Raw genomic sequence first — 24,630 nt, forward strand, 5'->3', positions numbered from 1 at the left:
TGAGTTCACAGCTATGAATTTCCCTCTGAGAACTGCTTTCATCTTATCCCATAAATTCTGATAAGTTGTGGATGAATTTTCATTGAATTGTAGATACTGTTGAATTTCTTGTTTAATTTCATCTGTAACCCATTGAGTATTGAGTAAGGTGTTTTTTAATTTCCGTGTATTTAGTGGGTTTTTCTGGTTTCTTTTGTTATTTATTTCCAGTTTCATTGCATTGTGGTCAGATAATATGCATGGGATAATTTGTTTTCTTGCATATACTTAAGCATGACCTATGTACTAGCATATGATATATTTCAGAAAATGACCGATGTGCAGTTGAGAAAAATGTGTATTCCACTGTGGTTGGGTAGAACACTGTATGTCTACCAAGTCCATTTGTTCCAAGCTCTGGTTCAGTTGTGCTACTTCTTTGCTAATTTTTTGTCTGGTTGATCTATCTTTTTGGGATAAAGGGGTGTTAAGGTCTCCTGTTAAGATTGTTGTATTGGATATTAGATTTTTCATGTCTTTTAAAGTTTGTCTTATATAGTTGGGTGCTCCTGTGTTTGGTGCACACATATTTTTGATTGTTATTTCTTCTTCTTGAATTTTTCCTCTAATTAGTATATAGTGACCTTTATTTTGTTTGATCATTCTTGGTTTGAAGTTGAGACTGTCTGAGATCAAGATTGCTACCGCTGCTTTTTTCTGAAGTGCTGGGGCATGTAGTATTTTTTTCCATCCTTTGGCTTTCAGCCTGTGAGTTTCTTTATGAGTTAAATGTTTTTCTTTTATACAATATATTGTTGGATTTTGTTTCCTAATCCACTGTGCCAATCTATTTCTCTTAATTGGTGAATTGAGTCCATTTACATTGATGGTTATTATTGAAATGTGTTGACTTAATGATTGACATGTTATTTGAATGCTGTTTTGGAACTATTTTTTCTCCTGTGTTTAATTTTTTGTCCTATTTAGTGGGTTTTTTCTGTTCTTGTTGGTGGAGTTCTGATCATTTTGGTCCCTCTCTAGAACATCTTTCAGTAGCCTGTGTAGGGTTGGTTTTGTCATGATGAAATTCTTTAATTTTTCTTTGTCATGGAAGTATTTCACTTCTCCATCAAACTTGAAAGAGAGTTTTACAGGGTATAGTAGTCTGGGTTGGAATTTGTTTTAATAGAGGACTTGAAGTACTCTGCTTCATGCTCTTCTTGCTTTCATGGTTTGTCAAGAGAAGTCGGCCGTAATTCTGATGGATTTTCCTTTGATTGTGATCTGCTTCTTTTCTGTAGCGGCTTTCAATATGATATTCTTGTGTTGGATTTCTGGGATCTTGACTGTCATATGTCTTGGTGTGTTTTTAATTGGGTTGAAGTTATTTGGAGCTCTGTATGCTTCGGTTATGTGAGTATCAGATTGTTTCCTCATATTTGGGAAGTTTTCTGGTATTACTTCTGCCCATATTCTTTTTATGTCATTTGTAGTGACTCCTTCATTCCCATTGATGCCTTTTAGTCTCACATTGTTCATCTTTGCATCGTCTTGCAGATGATGAATTATTTTTTCCTGCATCCTAATTGTTCTTAATAGCTCCTTTCTTACCTTTTCACTAGCTGCACCAGCATCTTCAAGATCTGAAACTATCTTCACTTTCACTCAAACGGTTTTTTAGGCTTGTGATTGAGATTTTAAGATCCCCTACATCTCTTTGATTCTGCTTCATGTGATCTATTTCTTTCTTGTAGTGCTCATTCAAGGAAGCCATCATTTTTTTAATCTCCTGTATTTTTTTTTTTATCAATGTCTTGTTTAGAAGCAGTTATGAATTGTTTTATTGCAGAGTTTTTTCAGATTCGTTTTCCTCTTTATGTTCCTGTATTTGATTCTTTAGTTCAGGTGCTATGAATTTAGAGATTTCTTTTTTCATTTCAGACACCAATTCTGCTTTGAGTTCCTTTAAACCATTCTGCAGTTGCTTATTTACTTCCGACGCTATTAATTCATGGATTTCAGCTAAGCTAGTGTCCACTGCATTTGTTCTGGTTGGACATTATGTTTCCTCCATATGTTTCTGCATTTGATTCTTAAGTTCAGCTGCTATAAATTCAGAGTTTTCTTTTTTTTTATTCCTGAAATTAATTCTGCTAAGTTCCTCTGTATCTTTCTGCTGTTATTTACTTCCAACGCTATTGATTCATTTATTTCAGCTGAGCTAGTGTCCTCTGCACTTGTTATGGGTGGGCTTGAGGCCTTTGATTGCATTTTGCTCCTTGTCTTTATTATTTCTTTTAACACTGACTTCTGGCCTTTGATGTAGAGCTTTGGTGCAATTATGTCCTCATCACCTAATGAAATTCGGGTACTAATATACCAAGTTCTAGTTCATGCAGTTGTGCCTGGCTTGGGTTGGCCTACTGTGCTCAGCTCCTTACTGTTGTTGCCCTTGGAGGTGGGCCTGCTGTACACCTCTGGTAAGATCATCTGTTCCTGGATTAGCTGTGTGGTTTTGACCCCAGTCTCACTGCAGGGACTTTAGCTACAGGTTTTTATCTTAAGCCTGTATGCTAGGTCTGGGCTGGGTCTGGAGGGATATGAGGAGCAGGTGCAAGAGAGCCCAGAAGCTCTCCCACACACTGACTAGTGTTGTGTTTTGGTGGGTCTGCAGGACTCCCAAGAGTGGGGCAGTTGTTACTCAGATGGCGGGCTGTGCTGGGTCTGGTCAGGTGGGGGAGGTGTGGAGAACATGGGCAAAGGCCTCTTATGCGGCGGGCCTGGGCTTGGAGAGGCGAGTGGGCGCAGGACAGAGCAGAAGCTCTCCCCCACACTTGCAGGGCCTGGGGTTGGTCAGATATCAGTTGTGGCTTTTAGCTGCACAATGTCCATGCCCTCCAAACATTACAAAAAGTGTTTGTAATGTTTTACAAACATTCCTTTGGACATAGGTGTTACGGCTGCTTTAATATTTTTTATGCTAATGCGAGTATCTAGAACATGTGAGGTATTACCTCTTTTTTTTTAAAATTTGAGAATGGATTATGTTTTCCTGTGTCTTCATGTTAGAATATCTTACAATTTGTCTTGTACATTATAAATGATACAAATGCTTCTCTCATTTTGGCTAAGGTCAAGTGTAGTATCTCTTCTTACCAGTTTAACATTATAAATGATACGATTTAGCATCTCAGTTCTGTTGTTTGATGAGTATTTTTTGTTTTTGTAGTTAAATTGGATGAATTTAAATAACTGCAAGTTTTGGCTTCTCTTTGGTGTGCAGCAACAATTATCAGTTTATTTCTTTTAGTGTTAGCAGAGCAACTGTGACCTTGTGTGTTTCAAGGTCAGCTAAAAGGTAGCCCTGAATTTATACATAAATTTGGCATTTACTACTGATTCTCCTTTTTGAGATTTTCTTCTAACTTTCTGGTTTCTGTGATTGCCTTGAACTCTGTCCTTTAAGATTTTGTGGTGGGAGATTTAATGACTCTTATGAGGGGAGGATTGGAAGGACCTCTCTTTCAATTGTCTTAAGTATTTTTATAGGTTAAATTCCTGGATGCAGAATTGTTGATCCAGTGATTATGTGCAGGTGAGCACTTTCACCAATAGCAGTGTATTAAACTTTTTTCTAAACATTTTTTTGGTACTGGGAATCATATTCAGGACCTTGCACTTGCTGGGCAGGCTCTCCCGCAACTTCTTCTTCTTTTTGCTTTTTAAATCTTTTATTTATATATTTGGTACAGGGACTCGCTACATCATTCAAACTCATAGTGATCCTCCTGTCTCAGCCTCCCCAGCACTGGGATTACAGGCGTGCATCATCATGCCTGGTTTCAGTGGCTGGCACGCCATGGCAAGGCATGCAGTACTGGGGATCAAACCCAGGTCCTTGTGCTAAGACTCCTCAGCCCCTCTCTCAACCTCTTGGTAGTGAGACTTATCAATTAGTTTAAATTTTTTAAACCTGAAAAGCAAAAAATTTTTATTTGGATTTGATTACTAGAGAAATTGGAAATGTGCTTGCTGCTTTTTATAAATTAATATTGTACTTTATATTCTTTGCCTATGTTTTGGAGCACTTTTGTTTTTCCTCATGTTGATTTGTGAAGACATGCATGTGTATATGTGAATACATGTGTGTATGCCATATATAGCACAGTATTTGAATATTATATCGAGTGTTTCATATCCATTAACTCATGTACTTTCATGTGAACCTACTATTTTAATGTTTTTAAACTTTTTATACACCAAACTGTCAGTTGCTCTTCTTAGAGGCAACTTCTGCTATTTGTATTTTTTCCTAGAAATATTCTCAGTGCATATAAAACTACATGTGGTTTAATTCCCCTTTTTTGTACATAAAGCACTAATGGGATTTACCTGAGGTATCATTTCTTTTTGGTTTATATTAATTGCAAAAAAAAAAAAAATTCTGTATTTTGGAAATTGTCCTAGTTTCATTTTCTGATTTTTTAAAAACTATTTTTAGTTGCTGAATTATGTATAACTTTAATTATATTTTATTACATTAAGAAGTTCTGAATTTCACATTACATTTATCTTTGTGTCTTGATCTTTGTGGTTCTACTCTTCACTGTGCAGCAGTCTTTATGTGCCGGACATGATATGTTTGCCTATAATCCTAACACTCAGGAGGCTGAGGCTGGATGATCACTGCCAGTTAAGGCTAACCTGGGCTGTAGTGAGTTCAAGGTGAGCCTGAACTACATAGTGAGAATCCTGTCTCAAAAACAAAACTAAACACCCCAAAACCCAAAACTAAAATGTTCTTTCCCTGAAACATTTTTTGTGGCATTGGGGATTGAACCCAGGGCCTGTATATGTTAGACAAGTATTGTCTACCACTGCGATAGGTCCTCAACCCATTAATTACTAATTAATTAATCAGTTAGTTAGAGGAAAGGTCTTGCTGAATTGTACAGGCTTCCTCACACTTCTGAGTCACCTGCCTCAACCTCCCTGGTAGCTGAGAGTACAAGCATATACCACCTTACCTGGTGCCTGAAACTTTTATTATAAATGAATGGTCTTTTAAACATATTTACGTAGCTAGAAAATCCTCCGTGATCTGATTTGTGTGAATCCTTTGCATTCTTGTGTGGCAAAGTGGGAAAGAGTTGAAATCAATGGCCATATCTGGTGTGCAGATCAGTAGATTGCCTCTTGGTGAAAACAAAACACCTAAAAGACAACAAACAAAAATCCAGCTCAACACAAAGCTCTTCTAATCACTTGTAAGTTGTGCTAAGCACAGAGCACAGTCTACTCTTCTTTTCCTCTGTCTTTTCACCTGCAGCGTGCATTCAAATTTCCAGAAACATCCATGAGGAAGGGCTTTGACTTTTTGAGTTGAGTAATATCACATAATTAAAATGGTTTTATTGAGGAAATCCAATGCCATGCAAGATAGCCACAGGAGAATACTGTGTTCCCTTTGAAGAAAACAGTGTCTTTATCCTGTGCTTAGTTTATGCCAGGTCCTAGACTAAATGCTGAGGCTGTAAAGATATTTAAAGATAGGGTCCTTGCCTTGTATGGGCACATTGCCGAAAGGCTACCATCATAGTTTCTTTGATCTTCTTGTCAAGGAAACCTTCCTTTGACCACTGCTGCCCTATACAAGCTCATAAAAATCTGTTCAAGTTAAGCTTAAATTATTGTTAACTTAAAAACAGTTTGATACTGTCTCAGTTACTTTTCACTCATTGCTGGAACAAAATACCCAACACCCAAATTTAAGGAAGGAAAGGTTCGTTTATCTCAGTTTGTGGAGATTTTAGTCTATACTTGGCTGGCTCCTAGGCAGAGTGGCACATAGCAGAGAGCAGCAGTTCATGGCAGCAGAACACAGCGAAGAGCAAAGGGAGAGGCAGCAGCTGGGGCTTCTAGCCAGCCTCTCTCCCCTCCTTATATTATAAACAAGCTATGCAGGGGATAGGGGTATAGAACTTACACAGTGTCCATGTCCTCCTCTTGCATAGGATAAGGATGTTTACAACTGAGAATCCTGGCTCTCTGCCGAGTCATTTAATTAAACTTCTAAACTTCTCAAGTCGACACAATGTTTCAACCAGCACAATCCACCCCTTGTCAATTTGGCAACCAGTTCCTTAAACCAACTTGGAGGTACATAGACATGCTTATTAACATTGTATTACATTAGAACCATGACATTTTGCCCATGGGAAGCACCCATCCCAAAGACTCATGCACATCCCTTTATGCAAAAGGCATTTTAGTCCATCTCTAAGAGTTGCCAAGCTCTAACAGGTTATTTATTTATTTATTTATTTATTTTTGGCAGAACCAGGAATTGAACTCATGCACTTGGACTTGCCAGGGAAGTGCTTATTCTACTGAGCCATCTGGCCGGCCCACCAACAGTTTTAACATTGTTGACAAGTCCAAGTCTCAAATTTCCTTCAAGATCTAAGGCAAACTCTTAGCCGTGAGCCCCTATACAAATGAAAATTTAAACACTTCCAATATTCAAAGGCACAAAGTAAACATTACCATTTCAAAAGATACAGCAAGATATAAACTATTGGGACCAAAGGGTCCAGGGAGATGGCTCAGTAGAATAAGCACTTGCCTGACAAGCACAAGGGCCTGAGTTCAGTCCCTGGTTCCACCAAAAAACAAAACAAAACAAAACAAAACCAGCCAGAAGCTAGCTTGCTTATCTTGGTCTTAACCATCTAGCAGAAAAGTATAAAAACGAAGTATAAAAATTAAAGCCATATTAATATGCTGGCTCAAGTCAACAACTTCTGACATTGCCAGTCCTATGGAAAACCTACTACTATTGTGGCCTACTGGACTATATTGGAATATTTTGCTGAATTCACATACCTACAATATTTAGATGACAATGGAATACCCTTCTCTGACAAAACTAAACAAAAAAAAGGGATACAAATGAACAACCATTTTGTATCTGTATATTCAAAATAGGATAGATATACAGCTACTTTCTCTTAATTAAATGAGAAGAAAGATTTGTACTAATAGTGTTTGTGGAGAGGATATCATGTCTGCATCTTGTACTATGAATAACCACTAAGAAAACAATATGCAATGTATTAATTATTGAAACTGTCCTAATCAGTTTTGAAACTCTCTCATTGCTATTTGTTTCTCAATAAAATTATTTTAAAACAAAACAAAACAAACAAAAAACCAAACCATTGGGACAAAAACAAGTTCAAAATCCAGAAGGGCAAACATTAAGTCCTATACTTCTGTGTGGAACATCTGAAACAATCTGTTGGGGGTGTGAACTCCAAAAGCCTTTCATGGATCCACCCTTATGGCACTTCTACTGGTAGCTCCTATGGCTTTTCTTTGGGACTGGCTTTTCTCCCTACTTGCAGCTTTTCTTAGACAGTACAGGTTCTTGGCTTTTTCAAACTTCTGGGGTTTCCACTGAATAGGCTTCTCACTTACAGCTTTACATACTGCTCTCTCAGGGGCACAGGCCTTCGCAGGCCTTCTGAAATCTAGGTGGAAGCCTTCTGAACCTCAGAACTTCTGCATTCTGCATGTGCCTAAATCCAGTGCCATATGAAAAATGCCAAGGGCTGCTGCCAGCTGAAGCAGTAGCCAGGTTTTCTTCTTTCTTGGCTCTAGGGGTCAAGTGTCTGGATTGCTCAGCACTATGAACCTGATTCTGAGGGACAAATTCTCTATGCCAGAACCATTCTAGAACCTGCTGTGGCTGCTGCTACCATTCTGGAATTTGGGGCTCTGCAGTTTTCTCCTCAAAATAAAGTCCCTCACTCTTGCAATTCTGAGACTGCAAAGGGTGAGAATCTACCTTTTTCTGTGATGCCCTCAGGACATGTTTTCTGTTCTCCTGTTTCTCCTGGGCAATTGAGATCTCAGCTCTAATTTTGCAGTGCACAGCTTTCCTGGTGCTTCTTTTCTGGCCAAACTCACATTTTAAGTCATCCTGCTGGGCTCTTTGCTCTTGACCCTCAACATATATCTGACTAAAGACCCCCAACAATACCCATTCCACTGTCTCACCATTCGATTGCCTTGAGATTTCTTTTGCAAGATTAGCTAGTCCACTGTGCTTAATCTCAGTCTCAGGCAAAGTCTCTGGACAGGAACAAAATGCAGACAAACTTTCTGCCAAGCCATAACAAATCATCCGCAGTCCAACAACCAATGCAGTCCTTCCCAGGAGGAGAAACCTCCCCAGGCTAGTCTTTACAGGTTGGCTTTCTATCAGCCTTCTGGTCTTCTGAGCTCTGATGAGAATCTCCCATGCAGAAGAGCCAAAGGCATTCCAGCTCTTCACAAGTAGAGGACATCTCCAAGCCTTTCCTATCTCTTCCTATAAGCCATTCCCCAAAACTCATAATCCACATTGTCAGGTATAGTCACAGCAATGATCCCACTTCTCTGGTACCAAATTCTGTTTTAAAAATTTTGTCTCACTTGTTGCTGAAACAGCCTCTAAGACTTACAGTTCCACTGTTTTTAAAGAAGTATTCCTTGAATACTAGATATTAATACTACCAGATTGTAGACATATGTACTTATTGTTTATTGAATTGATTTGGAACCTGATCTTTGCAGTATATATTTTCTCGATTATTAGGGCTCTCACAGATTTTAAGGTCTTTGAGAACAATGATCAGCTTATTTCTTTTTTCATACTAGAACGTTTTTTGTGATTTTTCCTATAGAGATATAGAATACATGAATTTTGATAAGAAAATATTACCTAAGTACTGCTTTTACAAACATTGTTAAGAATTTTCTCTTATTATCTAAAATAAGCTTTCATAGCATGAAAATGAAATAGCACAGGATTTTCAGTCTCATTTCTTTGGAATCTTGGTGACGTTTTTCATTATGAAAGTAAAACAGGTAAGAAGCAGCATAAGTCTTTAAAAATCAAGTAAAAGAATAACCAACCAGTAGTATAAGAATGTTATAATAGTATGGTATTACATTCATGAATATGAAGTGAACTATTAATATTCATGCCTAGTTCTCAGAATGTATTTTTGTTTTGCAGTGCCATACAAATTATATTCCTGTCTGTGGATCGAATGGGGACACTTATCAAAATGAGTGCTTTCTTAGAAGGGCTGCTTGTAAGCACCAGAAAGAGATAACAGTAGTAGCACGAGGACCATGTTACTCTGGTATGTATAATATTTTCCTGAGTAAATATTAGGAATTCTATTATATTTTCAAGAAAGTTTTCAGCCGGATGTATGTTCTCAGAATGGCTGCATGGATTGGTAGTAACTGCATGAGAAACCAGAGAGCTACTTTTCACCCTTATTTCGCGTCAGGTGGTCCTGTAATCATTGTGTAACTTCTCACTACATTTTTAAACCTTAATGCCTTTCTGTTTTGGAAACTTTGTATATCTTTGTCCTATGGGCTTAAACATTTGACAGAATAAGATGGGGGTGGCATGGGTAAGGTAAGAAATATCTGTAGAAAGCTATCAGTTAGTGGTGTTTCAGGTTGTGTTTCTTTTGAAGATGTTTTCTTTCACCCTTTGCTCCCAAGCTGCTTATATTTTCACATTTGTGCACCATGTTTTTGTTTGTACTGGAAAGGTGACTATGGCTGTATTCTTCATCTGACGCAGTTTGTGAACAAAAACAAAATTTTGCCAGATGCTTCTGTGTGCAAAGTAAATTGTTCACAAACAAGTGTTAGTGAGCTAAGGCACCACTATATTGAGCTTCTCATATAAGAGAAACCATGTGACATTGAAGCCCATGGGTCTGACTTATTTCACGTAATATTATGGTCTCAAGGTGTATCCATTTTCCCACAAATGACTTGAGTTTTGTTGTCCTTTATGGCAGAGTAGTATTGCATTGTGTATAAATACCACATTTTCTTTATCCATTTGTCTGTTGATGGACATAAGGTTTCTTTTAAGGTTTATCTTTGAATTGTGCTACTGTAAGCATGGGTGAACATTACGACTGTGATATGAGCTCTTTACTCTTTCAAGAAGATACCTAAAAGGGAATGGCTGGGTCAAATGGAATTTCTCTTCTTTTTTGAGGAATCGCCATACTGATGTCCATAGTGGTTGTACCAATTTACACTCTCACTAACAATGAGGAAGGGTTCCTTTTTGCCTGGACCATCTCCAGCATTTGTTATTGGTTGTTATTGATGACAGCTGTTCTTTCAGGACTAAGGCTCTCAGTGCTGTTTTAATTTACATTTTTCTAATGGCCAGCAGTGTTTAACACTTTTTCATGTATTTATTGTTCATTTTTACTTCTTTATTTGAGAAGTGTCTGTTTCAGATGCCCATTTTTGGATTGGGTCTTTTAAATTTGGAGAATCTAAGTTTTTTGAGTTCTTTATATATTCTAGATATTAGTGCTTTGAGGAGCAGCTTGCAAAAATGTTTTCTCATTCTGTAGGTTGTCTCTTCTACTCTGTTGGTAGTCTCTTTTCCTGTACAAAAGCTTTTTAATTTGATGTGATCCCATTTATTGATTCATGATATTATTTCTTGTGCACCTGGGGCCTATGCTTATGAATTAAAGAGTTTTCCTTAGTTTTTTCTTTCAGTAGATTGTGTCTGTTTTAATACTTAGATCTTTGATCCATTTTAATTTTAGTTTAGTGCATGGTGAGAGAGATGGGTCTAGGTTTAGTCTTCAATATGTAGAGAGCCAGCTTTCCTAGTACCATTTGTTAAAAAGGGTGTCTTTTCAAAGGATTTGAGCCTTTTGTCAAGAGAAGGTTGCTGAGTGTGCCTGGAGTTGTTTCTGCATTCACTATGGTGTTCCATTGATCTACAAGTCTTTATTTTGCCGATACTATATTGTTTTTATCACTAGCTCTGTAGTGAACTTGATGTCCAAAATTGTGATGCCCTGCCTTGCCCTTGTCCAGAATTGCTTTGACTATTAAAGATCTCTTGTGGTTCAATATGAATTTTAGGATTGTTTTTGCTAGTTTGGTGAGAAATTGATAATTTCATTGGGATTGCATTAAATTTATATAACAGGGCTGGGGAGTTAGCTCAGTGGCATAAGTTCCTGCTTGGAAAGCACAAGGTCCTGAGTTCAATCCCCAGTACCACAAAGAAAAAAAAAATAAATCTATATAACAGTTTTGGAAGTATAACCGTTATGACTAGAGTGTGTTGATTCTGCCTATCCAGGAACAGGGGATATCTTTCCATTTTCTGATATCCTCATTGATCTTTTTATTCAGAGTATTGTAGTTTTCATTGTAGAGATCTTTTACTTCATTGGTTAGATTTATATTCCTAAATATTTCATTTTTCTTGATGCTGTAGTTACTGTTTTCCTAGTTTCTCTCTCAGTGAATTTATTATTGATGTACAAGAATGCTATTGATTTTTGTTTGTTGACTTTGTATCTTGCAATGCTGCTGAATTTTGTTTTCTAGGAATCTTTTGGTGGCATTTTGATTTTGAGTGTTGGCTTTATATCCTACCACTGAATTTGGTTTTACTTTTAGGAGTCTTTTGGTGTGGTTTTTGGGTTTTCTCTGTAGAGGATCATATCATCTGTGAGTAATATTTTGAATTCTTTCTTTCCATCCCATATCCCTTTTATTTCTCTTGTCTAATTCTACTGGCTAAATTTTGAGAACTATATTGAACAGAAGTGGTGATAGTGGATAGTCTAATCTTGTTTCCTGATTTTAGAGGAAAAGCTATTTCTCTCTCTCTCTCCCCCTCCCTCCCTCCCTTCCCCCCCCTCCCTCCTTCTCTCCTGCCCCTCCACTTTCCAGGGAGAGATTGAACTTAGGACCTTGCGCTTGTGCCACTGAGCTGTCTCCCTGGCCCCTCTATACCCATTTTTTTTTTCTTAAGCTTTTTTGTTTAAAAATCATGAATGGATGTTGAATTTTTTCAGTTGCTTTTTCTGCATCTATTGAAGTGATCATATGATTGTTATCCTTGGTTTTGTTTATGTTGTGTATTACTTGTATTGATTTGTATATGTTGAACCATCCCTACATCCCTAAAATGAATCCTTCTTGGTCATGATGTGTGATCCTTTTTGATTTGCTATGGTCTGTTCTCCAGTATCTTATTAATGGTATTTCTATATTCATTAAATGGATTGGTCTGTAGTTCTTTTTTTGGTTGGTCCTTTTCTGGTGTTGGAATCAGGGTAATTTTTTCTTCCAGGAAAGACTTTGGGAGTAGTGCTTCTATTTGGATTTCATTTAAGAGTTTGAGGAATATTGGCATTAGATCTTCTTTAAAGTTCTTGTAGAATTTAGCATTGAATATGTTGGGATCTGGGCTTCTTTTCTTAGTATATTAAAAAATTATTTCTTCAATATCATTGACTGATACTGACTTATTCAGAAGTTTTATATCTTAGTTCAGCTTTGGTAGCTCATATGTATCTAGGAATCTGTCCATTTGTTCTGAATTTTCCATTTTATGAGAGTAGAGGGTCTTAAAATAGTTACCAGTGATAATCTGGGTTTTGGCAGAATACATTGTAGTTTTACCTGTTCATTTCTTTCTTTTTATGTATTTTTAGGGAAGGGTCTACAGCGTGTTCAGGGTCTCACTACTAGATGGGACTCATAGTGATCCTCCTGTTTACAGCCTCCCACATACTAGGATTACAGGTGTGCCACCACGCCCAGTCTCAATTGCTGTCTCAGTGTGCCCTGGGGCCGGGGCTGGCACCAGCACCACAGACCTGGGGATTGAACCTGTGGCCCCTGCACCTGCTTGCAGGTGCTTTAATCTCCTGAGCTATTTGGCTGGCCCTTATCCTATTCATTTCTAGTTGCATGAATTTCAGCTTTCTTTCCTTATTTTGGTGAGATTGGCAAAGGGTTTACAGTTTTCATTCTGAGACAGATTTTCCCTTAGTTGCCCAGGCTGGCTTTGAACTTGTGATCCTCCTCTCCCATTCTATGAGTGGGTGTGCTTGCTGGTGTGCACCATTACACACAGCCTAGAGCTCTTTCTGGTCTTAAGTTGTACATCATTTGTGAGAAGCATGTGTTTGAGACAACAAGTCCTTTGATAAGCTGTGAATGTAAATTTTAGCAAGCAGAATGATAGCTTGGCAAGGGTACTGCACCAGCGGTAGAGAACCTGGCTTTGAAGTTATTGTACCCTTGGATATGTCACTTAGCCTCTTTGAGCACCAGTTCCCTAAATCATTAAATGGATATTTTCTCCTGAAGCTGTTAAAGATTTCAAGCACTAAGCTATATTGATTTTATTATTTGCTGAATAGGCCAGTGTTTTTATGTCATTTATGTTTCCTGTTTCATGAGTTAGGAATACTATTCTGCTTTACTTATTTGAAAACTCCTTATACTTTTAAGACTAGGCTTAAGCTTTTTATCTGAAACTTTTCTTTGTGACATCTCAGTATAGTTTTTTCATATTTTGAATCGCTATGCAAGTAGAATACTGTGTTTGTCTGTCATACTTGCTCTTTCCCAGCTCAGTGATTTTGTTTTAACCAGAAGAGACATTTCTTGCCTAGGGTAATATAATATATTCTCAGGGTTGGGATGGAGTCTCTGGACTGAGATAGGCATGTGTGTTGTCTGTTGTGTACAACCTACAAAAAGATTTTCCATTATCAGGGTAGTCATAGCATTTTGCTTATTTAGAACTTGTAAATGACTGAGGAAGATGTAGCATTTTTATGGTGACTTAAATTGGGCATGAATTGAAAAAAAATTGGGGAATAAGTTCCTTTGTGCTGGAAGTGTTTCTTTGTCATTTTATTCCTGGCATTTATCATGGTGCCCGGCAGTTAGCATGGACCCTTTTGGTAGATGTGAAATAGAGGGAAGAAGGGAATATTTGCTTGCCTAAGAAAAGTTTGGTCAAAAAGCACTCAAAAATAGCCAGGATTTTGAGGCACATACATGTAAGTCCAGTCGGTGGGAGGCTGAGACAGGAGGATCACTGTGAGGCCAGCCTTGGATACATAGTGAGTTCAAGGCCAGCCTGAACTACAGTGAGACTGTCAAACAAGCAAACAAACTGAAATCAGATTCTTTCATTTTTTTTCTTTTCTCCTTATGTGGAGAAGATGTCATTTTAATAGTCTATAAATCAAAATTGAACATAGTGGAAGACTTTCATAAAAGTCCATGAAGAGTTTTGCAACTGGATATACATATATACACCTATGTATTGTATGCTATTATATATGTTTATAAACATTTATTTTTGATTACTGTACATATTTATACTATTCCTATTTCTGCTGTATTTGGAAATTTGATTATTGTCTGAGGAGGCTGGAGGGAAAGGAACAGTACTGTTCTGGGTGTTGCCTGTCTTCTAATCCAGGGAACTCTTTGGAGATTGGAATGGTTTCTCTAGGATAGCTGTCTTCTCTTCTAGAAAGTGCTGATCCAAGTGTCAGATTCTTCACCAGTTATCTTTGCTTTCTTTGTTTTAAAACAACTTAATGCTAATAAGCCAACATGTTCTGTGAAACTTTTTTTTTTAGCATTATGAAATAAACTTTTCTCATTAGTTAACTTTTAGACTGGCTTCTTATTGAGATTCCTTGATCGGATTTCCTAAGTAGTATTTAATTTTATCAGTTATATGAAAACCTCAACCCTGAGAGTCCTTCCTGATGAGGCCTTGGCCTTTTTCAAAAACACCTATTGGCTTTTGGTCTTTATTGATAAATTTCATTTAAATTTTTGTAGTAAGACTCCAGCCTCTTTTCCTTCCTTCCTAATAAAAGTAGGCTCATTCATTATTCCTTTTAAGATTTAACAAAATTAAATTTTTCTTGTACCTTTTAATTGAGTGAGTTAAAATTACTTATGTGTAGCTCAAAATATTTATTAGTTTTTATACAAGATATCTAGATATTTCTTGAATGAACTACAGAGAAATGAGAGATGATTACTTAATTCATTTGTATTTTGTGACATAAAAATAAATGTAGAATAAATTGTTAGATGTCACAAATATGAGAAAAATATGTGATAATGGTTTTGTTTTACTGTTGATGAGAAATTTTACTGTATGAAAGATGAAATTTCCAGGAAATATGTTTATTTCATTGTTTTTCTTCTCAGATAATGGCTCTGGATCTGGAGAAGGAGGTAAGTTTCAAATATTTCTTAAAAGGCATTTTCTGCCTTTCACTTTTCTTTTTAGAAATTTTGACATATAATACATACACTACCTGATTTGCCCATTTAAAACATGCCAATCATAACTTTTAGTATATTCACAAAGTTCTATACTCATCACCACAGTCAATTTTAGGGTATTTCATTTCCCTAGAAAGAAACTGCTTGTCCCTTGGCTGTCATCTATAAGCTCTCAGGGCCGCTTTACTTCAGATTTTCTCTGTTTGATGCCTTTTTTAAACAGAAAGTTTCTTGTCAGATTAAGGGGAAAATGCTGTGATTTTTGTTGGGTTTTTACATGACAGGGTTAAAAATAACTCAAGTGAGTTTTACATAGGAAAGGGAAAATTTGTGGAGCAACTCTGGTAAAATTTAAAATTTATTTTAAACTTTCAAAAGCATGTCTGCTTTATTTACAGATACATGAATTATTCTTGGTGTTTAAAAATTAATATTTATAGTAGCATTTAATACAGTTTAAATGATCAGAGCTGAGAATGACTAATCTGTTTCATAGTCTAAGGAGGCTATAATTCTTCCTATCTTCTGTGTGCAAAGCACCTTACTGTTTGAGGCAATAGTGGTAATGTGAGGATACACTAAAAGAACATGCATGCTAGGGGAATTCATTCCATGTGTAAACTATAGTTAAGATCCTCTGAATGCCATATAAAACTTATTTTATGTTATTCCTCACTCTACATTTCATAAGTACTAAACTTTCAGTTTGGAAGGGATTCTGAATGTTTTCTAGAAAATAGACCAATTGTGAAGAAGAAATTCATGGAGTTCAGTTTTAGCTTAAAATAAAACGAGTAAAGTTCTTGAACAGAATTTAATTTAAATTGACACATAGACGCTTAATAGTGTGTGAAGGATCAGGATCAGGAATTCTAGAGCTTAGAGGTAGAAAAGGTTTTAAGAGTTCCTGTGGTCTAGTTCTTGTGACCTGATCCTCAATGAGAAAGTGTCATTGTTCCTGTAGTAAAGAGGTGAGAATTTATCTAATATAATATAATATAATATAATATAATTTAATATATAATATAATATGACAGATAAGTTTACTAATATAATCCAATACTGGATGTCTTCTCTTGAATGTAGTTTGGCCATTGTTTTAGGGAGTATGAGTTTAAAAGGCTAGGTGGTATGATCAGAGTAATAAACTTTAGTGAGCTTGTGGTCTGCTAGTAATTCTAGATCCTGTGATGTTTCTGAGAACTCAGAATTACTTAGCATTATGATTGCTGGATTCAGGGATTATTCATGAGAGTTTAGGGGAGAATTTCCACATAAATGCGGGGCAGGACCAAGCATTGGAAGATTGGAAACATTACCAAAATGGTATTATAGTTATGTGTATTTTATTTTTTAAAATTAGTATATGTTTGCAGTATATAATGATTATAATTATTGTACATGTACATAATACAGCTTAAATCCACCCCTCCCTTTTCATTCCCTACTCTTTCCCTCCCTTCTCCTTTCTTGGATCCTTTCCCATTTGTAAAAGCTCTTAGGTTTATCATACCTTTGCTTCAATTTTTTTTTTTCCATCCCCTTTCCTTTTCCTCCTGTCCTCCTCTTTCCAGCTCTTGTTCCATAACTGGGATCTCTGAAACTAAACTGGGAAATCTCTTTAGTAAAATGAAATCATTAAACTGGCATTTCATCTGTGCTCCCTTCCCAGTTTGAGATGATCAGGATAGGCTGCACTGTAGTTGGGACCCTCAGACGTAGGCTTCTCCCTTACTGGAGGCTGTGAGCTGAGTTGGGGAATAGTGATATTTCCTGGCTTTTGTTGTCAGGTCATACTAGTCCCATGCACTTCTGTTATGTGCATTGTTGCCTGAAAAGGGGGAAGTCTATATTAAGAGATCTTTTCTTATTAAAATTTGAGGTTTTTTTTTTTTCCCTCACATTGTGGAACTATGAATTTTTATGCAGTTACCAAGCCAAAAGTATGAAACCAGTGTTAGGATAAGATAAAAGTTATATTGCACTTTGTTCAAGTACTTATTTGTTAACCACGATTGTATAGATTTGTTTCACTAGGAGGGTAGCACGACTGAATTTATTGCTTTTGTGTGTGTGTGATGTTGAGATCAAACTCTTTTAAGTTTTGCTCAGTTCTTCCTCTTAAGCAGTGTTACACAGTAATTTTCTTAAGAGCAATCTATTATCAAACCTATATTGCTTGTGCATGCCTGTTTTAAAGGATTATTTTCTTAGCAGTGGTATTTGTACCACAGATTATATTGTTTTCAGGATTGGCAATGTTTTTGGACTCACCATTGATGCATTTTGAAAATGATTGTTTTCAAGAACTTGGGCACATTTTGCCTAGAAAGGTGATAATACTGACCACTTAATACACGAAGTATGTTTGCAAAGGAGATGCCCACTTTTGGTTGAAAATTTAATTTTTCTTTTTAAACAGAAGAGGAAGGTTCAGGGGCAGAAGCTCACAGAAAACACTCCAAATGTGGACCTTGCAAATATAAAGCTGAGTGTGATGAAGATGCAGAAAATGTTGGGTGAGTTGGTAGAGGAGTGGGATACATTTTTCAGCATGACTATTGTGGAAAGATATAATTTACTTGGTTCTGTATGTTTTGTGTGTATTTTCTAAATTTTTTTCTTTACTGTTAGTCTAATTGACTTGTTTTAAATTCTGGCTATTAAAATTTTTTAAGTTTTAGAATGAAAATCCATTTGTACTTGTTGCTTTTTAAAAAACTTGAAAGTATTGTTTTATGTTAAACACTAATTTTATTAATTAAAAGCGCTATGTATCTATAATAGGTTCTTTTTGACCTTACAGTTTTTTAAAAAAAATATATTTAGTACAGGGTCTCACTACACAGATCAGACTCCTAGTGATCATCCTGTTTTCAGCCTCCCAAGTGCTGGGATTACAGGCGTGCACCACCATGCCCAGTCTCATTCACTGTCTCAGTGCGCCCTAGGGGCCCCCAGTTCCTGTGTCTACCTAAGCAGGTGCTTTAATCTGGCCGGCCCTCACTTTATAGTTTTATAAAAAAAATTGTCATGTATTTCAGTGTATTAGGAAAAATCTAAAACTTGTTGCAAAATTTAGATATGTTAAATATTTTATGTAATTAAAAATTAGTCCTAGAAATTCCATTTGTGTAATGAGACATGATTTTTCACTCATTGTTAGGTTTCCCTAATTGTGGCTATCAGCATTGTCCAGTTTTCCATTCACTCCTTGTGGTTTATGTTTTGTGTCTAGGTGTCCCCCCAGAGCCTCATGCAGCATAGGTGGGGAACCTAGAGTATCTTGACTGACTTACGGTGAGACACTAGGATTAAGGGTGTTTCATTACTAAGTTAGTCCATACATTGGTTTGGCACCATCCTAATTTCAGTAGCCTGACTATAAGAGACAGAAAGAGGCTTTGTCCCTTGTTGCTTTGCAACCTTTTCCCTACCAGGAACTGTGATGCCATTCTGACTTGGAGCCAGCTGATTATGGATTGGAACCTCTATAAACTGAGCTAAATGAATCTTTTCACCTTTTGACTTTGGGTATCAGTTATTTTGTATAAGCAATGAGACAAAAGTAACTAAAACACCTTGTAAGAAATGATGTTCTTTGATAGTATAGTGATAAATGAAGACATTTATCAAAATAGTCATGTTTGAATTTTCCTTTCATCATTATCCTTTTTGTTTATTCCCAGCCTCATCAACTCATCATTCTTTCACCTGGGACTGACTTGCTTCCTTTCCTTTCCTTTCCTTTCCTTTCCTTTCCTTTCCTTTCCTTTCCTTTCCTTTCCTTTCCTTTCCTTTCCTTCTTTCTTGGATGTGGGGGTCTCACTATGTAGTCCAGACTGCCTTCAATTTGTGGTGATCCTCCTACCTCAGTCTCCCATGTAGTGGGACTACAGGAATGCCCTACCATGCCTAGTAGGACTTATTTTTTTGTGATTTGATTTTTTTAAATAATGACTTTAGTACCTGCTAGCACAAATTAATCTTTACTCAGTTTTCTTGTAGTGAATATTCAAAAACACTTTTATAGAGATTGGTACTTTCTTCCTCACTGGTACATATTTTTGATATGTATTTCCTAGTCTTATGTTTTATTTAGCCCTTTATTTGTGAAAAGGAACAATATGATCTACTTAGCATTAAAAATCATTCCACTTTCAGTTATGATATAACATCAGCTTTTTGCATGACATTTGGTAAGTTTGTTTGGTAGTTTACTTGTTGTATGTTTCAAAGTAGATGAGAATTGGCAAATGAAAAGCAAGTTCAGAAAAAAGTGAGTTCAGCAAAATGTGAATTTATTGTTTCTGTACTTTGGTCATTTGGATTGGCCTGCATGTGTCCACTTTAGTAAAGGTGGTTTGATTTTGGAGACCTTTCAAAAGCAGATACTAACCTGTAGAACAAGAGAAATACACTGGGCAATATGGCTTTAGAAAACAGATAATAGCTATGCTTATTCTTCCTTTTGATTTGTATTTTTGATGTGACATAAAACACCATTAGAAAAAAAAACAACCCACCATTAGGTGGGGTGTGTGTGTGTGTGTGTGTGTGTGTGTGTGTAGATAATTATTTTCAGTATTTTTACTTAAGACTTCTTTATAATGGGGTGCAGGGGTCTACATACATTTCAAGACTCATGTCTAGGCCTATTGGTCTGATTTTATTCTTTTGCCAATATCTCTGGTTAGCCCTATTTTGTGCTTATTCCTTATCACGAAAATCATGTCCCAACAGAAAGAGACAGAAGTCTTTGGCTTAAGGTGAGACAGGTTTCATCTAGTTGCAGAAGTGTCTTCAGGTATAACATTATATATAAAACACACCTCTTTATGTGAAAAACTCTTCCTAAGGAAGTGTCTTATATCCAATCTAAGCAACTCTACTAACTTTGTGTAGATCTGTTTATGAGAGCTTGTAGCTATTTGTTTTTTTTTCTTTCTTTCTTCGTTCGTTCGTTTGTTTGTTCGTTCATTTGTTCGTTCGTTTGTTCATTTGTTCTAGGAATTGAGCCCACAGCCTAGGTATTGAGCTACGTCCTCAGCTCATTTTTTATTTGCTGTTTTGAGATAATCTCAGTAAGTTCCTAAATTGTCCAAGCTGGCTCAAATTTTCCATTCTCTTGCCTCTGGGATTATAGATATGTATCACCACACCTAGTATAGTTATTATTATTATTATTATTATTATTATGTTTTTTTTGGTGGTACCAGGGATTGAACTCAGGACCTTGTGCTTGCCACACAAGCACTTATTCCACTGAGCTATCTCCCCAGCCTGATTATTTTTTTTAAAATGTATTTAGTACATGGTGTACAGGGTCTCATTGCACAGATTGAATTTGTAGTGATCCTTCCAACATGCCAAGTGTCAATTTCAGTGCTCCGTGGAGGTAGGGCTAGCACAGCATGCCAGGAGTCAAACTCCCGGCCCCTGCGTCTGCCTAAGCAAGGGCTTTAGTCTGCTGAGCTGGCTGGCTGGCCCTGGTTATTATTCTTACTGATAAAGCTCTACACATAAGCAAATGGGTACAGACCTATAAAGAGTTTACCAATACTCAGAGTATACAGGCTGTTACTAGCAGGCAGAGGTGCATGTGAATGAGCAGCCGAGAACATAAAATAATAGGAAAATCATGTAGAAGTAATTGATATCTTTATGTAACAGTTAAGTGGCAGTGCCAAAATGGTTGAACCTGCTGGGAAAAGAGACAAAAAGAAATTTTAAGAACATTAAATCTTATTCTATAGAGCATTTACTGCCAATGATAGTTTTTTTTTTTAACAAATAAATATACCTCAAAGGCTATTGAATTCTTTAAAGTTTAACTGTTTCTTAAAGTTGTATTTTTAAAGTTTAACTTTTAAATGGGGCATGGTATGAAATCTATATGATGGTTATGTGACTCCTTCCATGTGCTTTCTGTAGTTGCTACCATGTGCACAGTAACTTGTTTGCCTGAGGGTAGTTTGACCAGCTAGACTTTCTTTGGGTGTGGAAAACTGAGGTATGCAAAAAAGTAAGCCATTAAGCCTGAATTTTTATAAAAAATGTTTTATATATTTTATAGAAAATTTACAAAGACATAATACTTTTCTATTGCTGGGACGAATGCCTCACATACATAATTTAAAAGGAAATTGTTAGTGTTTATTTCAGCTAATAGTTTCTCAAGTTTCACTCCATGGTCAGCTTCCTCCAAGGTGGAAACATAACATCATGATGGAGGAAAGCTCTGTACTCATGTCATCCAGGAGGCAGAGAGCAGGGAAAAGGGCTACAAAGAAAGGAGCCAGGGGGCAGGTATAGTCCCCAAGATCTTGCCCCATGTCCCACTTAGACACATGCAGAAGTGTACCTTATTAATCTTCAACATGTCTCTCAAACCATCCAGGTTGGTAAATAAAAGTAACCATAAACAGTTGTTAATTTGTAATTTTCTTAAAAGATAAACTTTTAGATATTATAGAGCTTTTATTATAAACTGAGTATTCATGTCATGACTTAATTATTATAAACTATATTAGAATTTCAGAGTATTACAATTGGAGAGGATCTTTTTTTTATATTTTGTGTCCTTTATGTTCTTTTTCTTTTTAAAAAAATTTATTTATTTGTGTGTGTGTGTGTGTGTGTGTGTGTGTGCCCAGCTCAGCCCACCAGGGGGCGGGGCTGACTGGCATGTGGTGCTGGGGGATTGAACCGCGGTTCCTGTGCTTTGCTAAGCTTGTTCTAAGTAGGTGCTTTAGACCACTGAGCCATCTCACCAGCCCCTGGAGAGGATCTTAATAGTTCTATCAGATGAGATTGAGTAGGTCAGCCAGAGGTGTAATGAGATGGATTCTTTTAAGTTAGTTCAGTGTTTTTCCTATCAGTTGCCTCTCTATAAATTACCCTTTTTTTTTTCTTTTGAATTTTTGTTGCATTTATTCCTGGACTCAGACACTTCAAATCATGTGCCAGGGAAAGTGGTGACATCTTCCTCATTAAATCATGTGAAAGATGAACTGTGCTTGTCTTGACATGGATGCCATGACTAGGCACTGACACCAGTGCCATGCCATGACCAGACACTGATCTTGTCATTGATGCTAGGACTGAACACTGATGTCCTGACACCTCGCCTGCATTCTACACCCTCAAACTCTTAGGGAATACAGTGTCTGCTTCATTTATCTACATTATTAGGGAAACCAGGAGAGTGTCTCCCTGAAAACTGGGTTGGAATGGCCCAGCTAACACCTGTTGTGACGGCTGCACCTCTGCAGAGTAGCCATGTCTTGTTCCTGACATTAATAGAGAACTCTTTCATTAGCTAGGCACTTCCCATGCTGTGCATTTTAAAAGGTCAAATCCAGATTTATTGTACTTTATCAAAGATATATCCGCTCAGCTCTTCCATTAATAAAAACATAGTCTTTGGTTCCTCTTTAAGGCAGGTGGCAAATGCTTAGTCCACGCACCATTCTGCATCCCCAGCCTTCCCATGCCTGAGACCTGCTAACTGATAGAGGTGCAGTTTTCGAAGGAGACTACCAAGAGGCCTTCTGTTTTTTTCTTTTTCTTTTATTTTATTTAGAAACAAATATCAATGAAACAGTTTCAAAACTGATTAATAGGACATTTTCAATAATTAATACATTGTACATTGTTATCTTCTTAGTGGTTATCCATAGTACAAGATGCAGACAGAATATCCTGTCCAAACACTATTAGTACAAATCTTTCTTCTCATTGAATTAAACAAAAGTAGCTGTACATCTAGCCTGTTATGCATATACAGATACAAAATGATCCATCCTTTGTATCACCTTTTTTTGTTTAGTCCTGTCAGAGATGGGTATTCCATTGGCATCTGAATACTATAGGTGTGTGAATTCAGCAAAGCAATCCAAGACAGTCCAGCAGTCCAGAATAGTAGTGGGTTATCCACAGAAGTTGTTGACTTGGGCCTTTCACAGCTCAGCATATTAATATGGCTTTACTTTATATACCTCGTTTTTATACTTTTCTGCTGGAATGTTAAGACCAACATAAAGCAAGACCTATATAACAAGATGTAACTTTTGTATCTGATAAGGTCAGTCAAGTACCCTCAGGATTTATCCTGTAATCCTGTACCGCAGTTTTCAGATCCTTTGTCAGTGTCAGCCATGTGGATGAGTCATGGCCATTGCTTGACCAATTTGTTCTCTGTGAAAGCCTGAGAGAACGTTTTCTCTCCAGGTGACTCTCCTTAGGCACACTGTATGTCATCAGTCGTGTTGCTCTGTGGTCCCATAATCTCCTTGATCAGAAAATTTGGGACATAACTGAATTACATGATGTTATAGTGGAGGTTCTCCTATATCCTGAGTCTTCACTGACCTTTAAAGGCTAGGGTCAAATTGTTGGCTGTCCTTGCAGCCCTTCTATTTCTCTAACGTTTGGTCTACAAACTTAGGTTGTTAACCTTCCAGAAGAGAAGCTAATTATTACCCTACATCTTATGCAGTTGGGTTTAACTTAACTATCTGTCTGAATATCAAACTTCTTAGGCATAACATGGAATAGGTATTTTCCATCAATTATTGATATGTTAAACATTAAGTCCCTACAGAATATGGAGATAAAAAATTAAAAAATGAAAAATATTTAAGAATATGAATAAACAATTACATATTTTACACAGAAATTTAGAAATCTAATCATATACATCATTGTAGCAGGACGGTCCTGTGACGTTTCTTTTTCTTTTTCTTGTGTCTTTTTTTCATATATTATCCATTTAAAAAACAAAACAAAACAAAACAACTTTTACTTGTGAGACAGTATGGTGCTAATTGGTATGTCATGACCTGAAGTATGTATTTAGAAGACCAGAATGACAGGTATTCCAAGCGTAACTCTTCAATTACACATTGCTATCTTCAGTGCAGTTGCTTGGTTCACAGGTATCAGCATGTATAGTTAGTCATGGTGAGAAACCTACCAAGTAAATGCTAGGTAAAACTGCTGATGTTTCAAAAACTTCAGCTGATGTTCTCAAAACATCAAAACCTGCTGATGTTTCTCAGGATCATTGTCTTTCCCATCTTGCCCATCTTGTACATGTATAGCTTTGTCCCTGTCCTGTTTCCGACCTTTTCTCCATGCCCTCTCCTCGTTGTCCATTCCTCAAGTTCTCACTTTCCTTTTAATTGTGTTACATGTTTCTATTTGTATTTCTTTTTTTTCATAATTTTATTGAGAAACAAATAGCAATGAGACATTTTCAAACCAAATTGGTAGGACAGTTTCAATAATTAACACATTGCATAATTCTTCCTAGTGGTTAATTGCTGTACAAGATGCGGACATGATGTCCTATTTACAAACACCAATAGAACAAATCCCTCTGTTCATTAAGAGAATGTAACTATATATCTATCCTAACCACTTTGAATACACAGATACAAAATGGACATTCATCTGTATCCACTT

General features: G+C 36.7%; 1 protein-coding gene across 2 annotated transcripts in view; it reads left to right on the forward strand.

Moving 5' to 3' along the window:
* Tmeff1 (transmembrane protein with EGF like and two follistatin like domains 1) overlaps nucleotides 1-24,630 on the forward strand; it is a 133,477-nt gene that overhangs the window by 42,227 nt on the left and 66,620 nt on the right. For both annotated transcript variants that reach the window (XM_004645228.1, XM_023705449.1), the window contains exons 3-5: nucleotides 9,044-9,173; nucleotides 15,085-15,111; nucleotides 17,585-17,681. In XM_004645228.1, the coding sequence (XP_004645285.1) occupies nucleotides 9,044-9,173; nucleotides 15,085-15,111; nucleotides 17,585-17,681 (254 nt within the window). The remainder of the gene's footprint in view (nucleotides 1-9,043; nucleotides 9,174-15,084; nucleotides 15,112-17,584; nucleotides 17,682-24,630) is intronic.

The sequence above is a fragment of the Octodon degus genome, unplaced genomic scaffold, assembly GCF_000260255.1.
Source record: "Octodon degus isolate 3935 unplaced genomic scaffold, OctDeg1.0 scaffold00221, whole genome shotgun sequence".
NCBI classification, from domain to species: Eukaryota; Metazoa; Chordata; class Mammalia; order Rodentia; family Octodontidae; genus Octodon; species Octodon degus.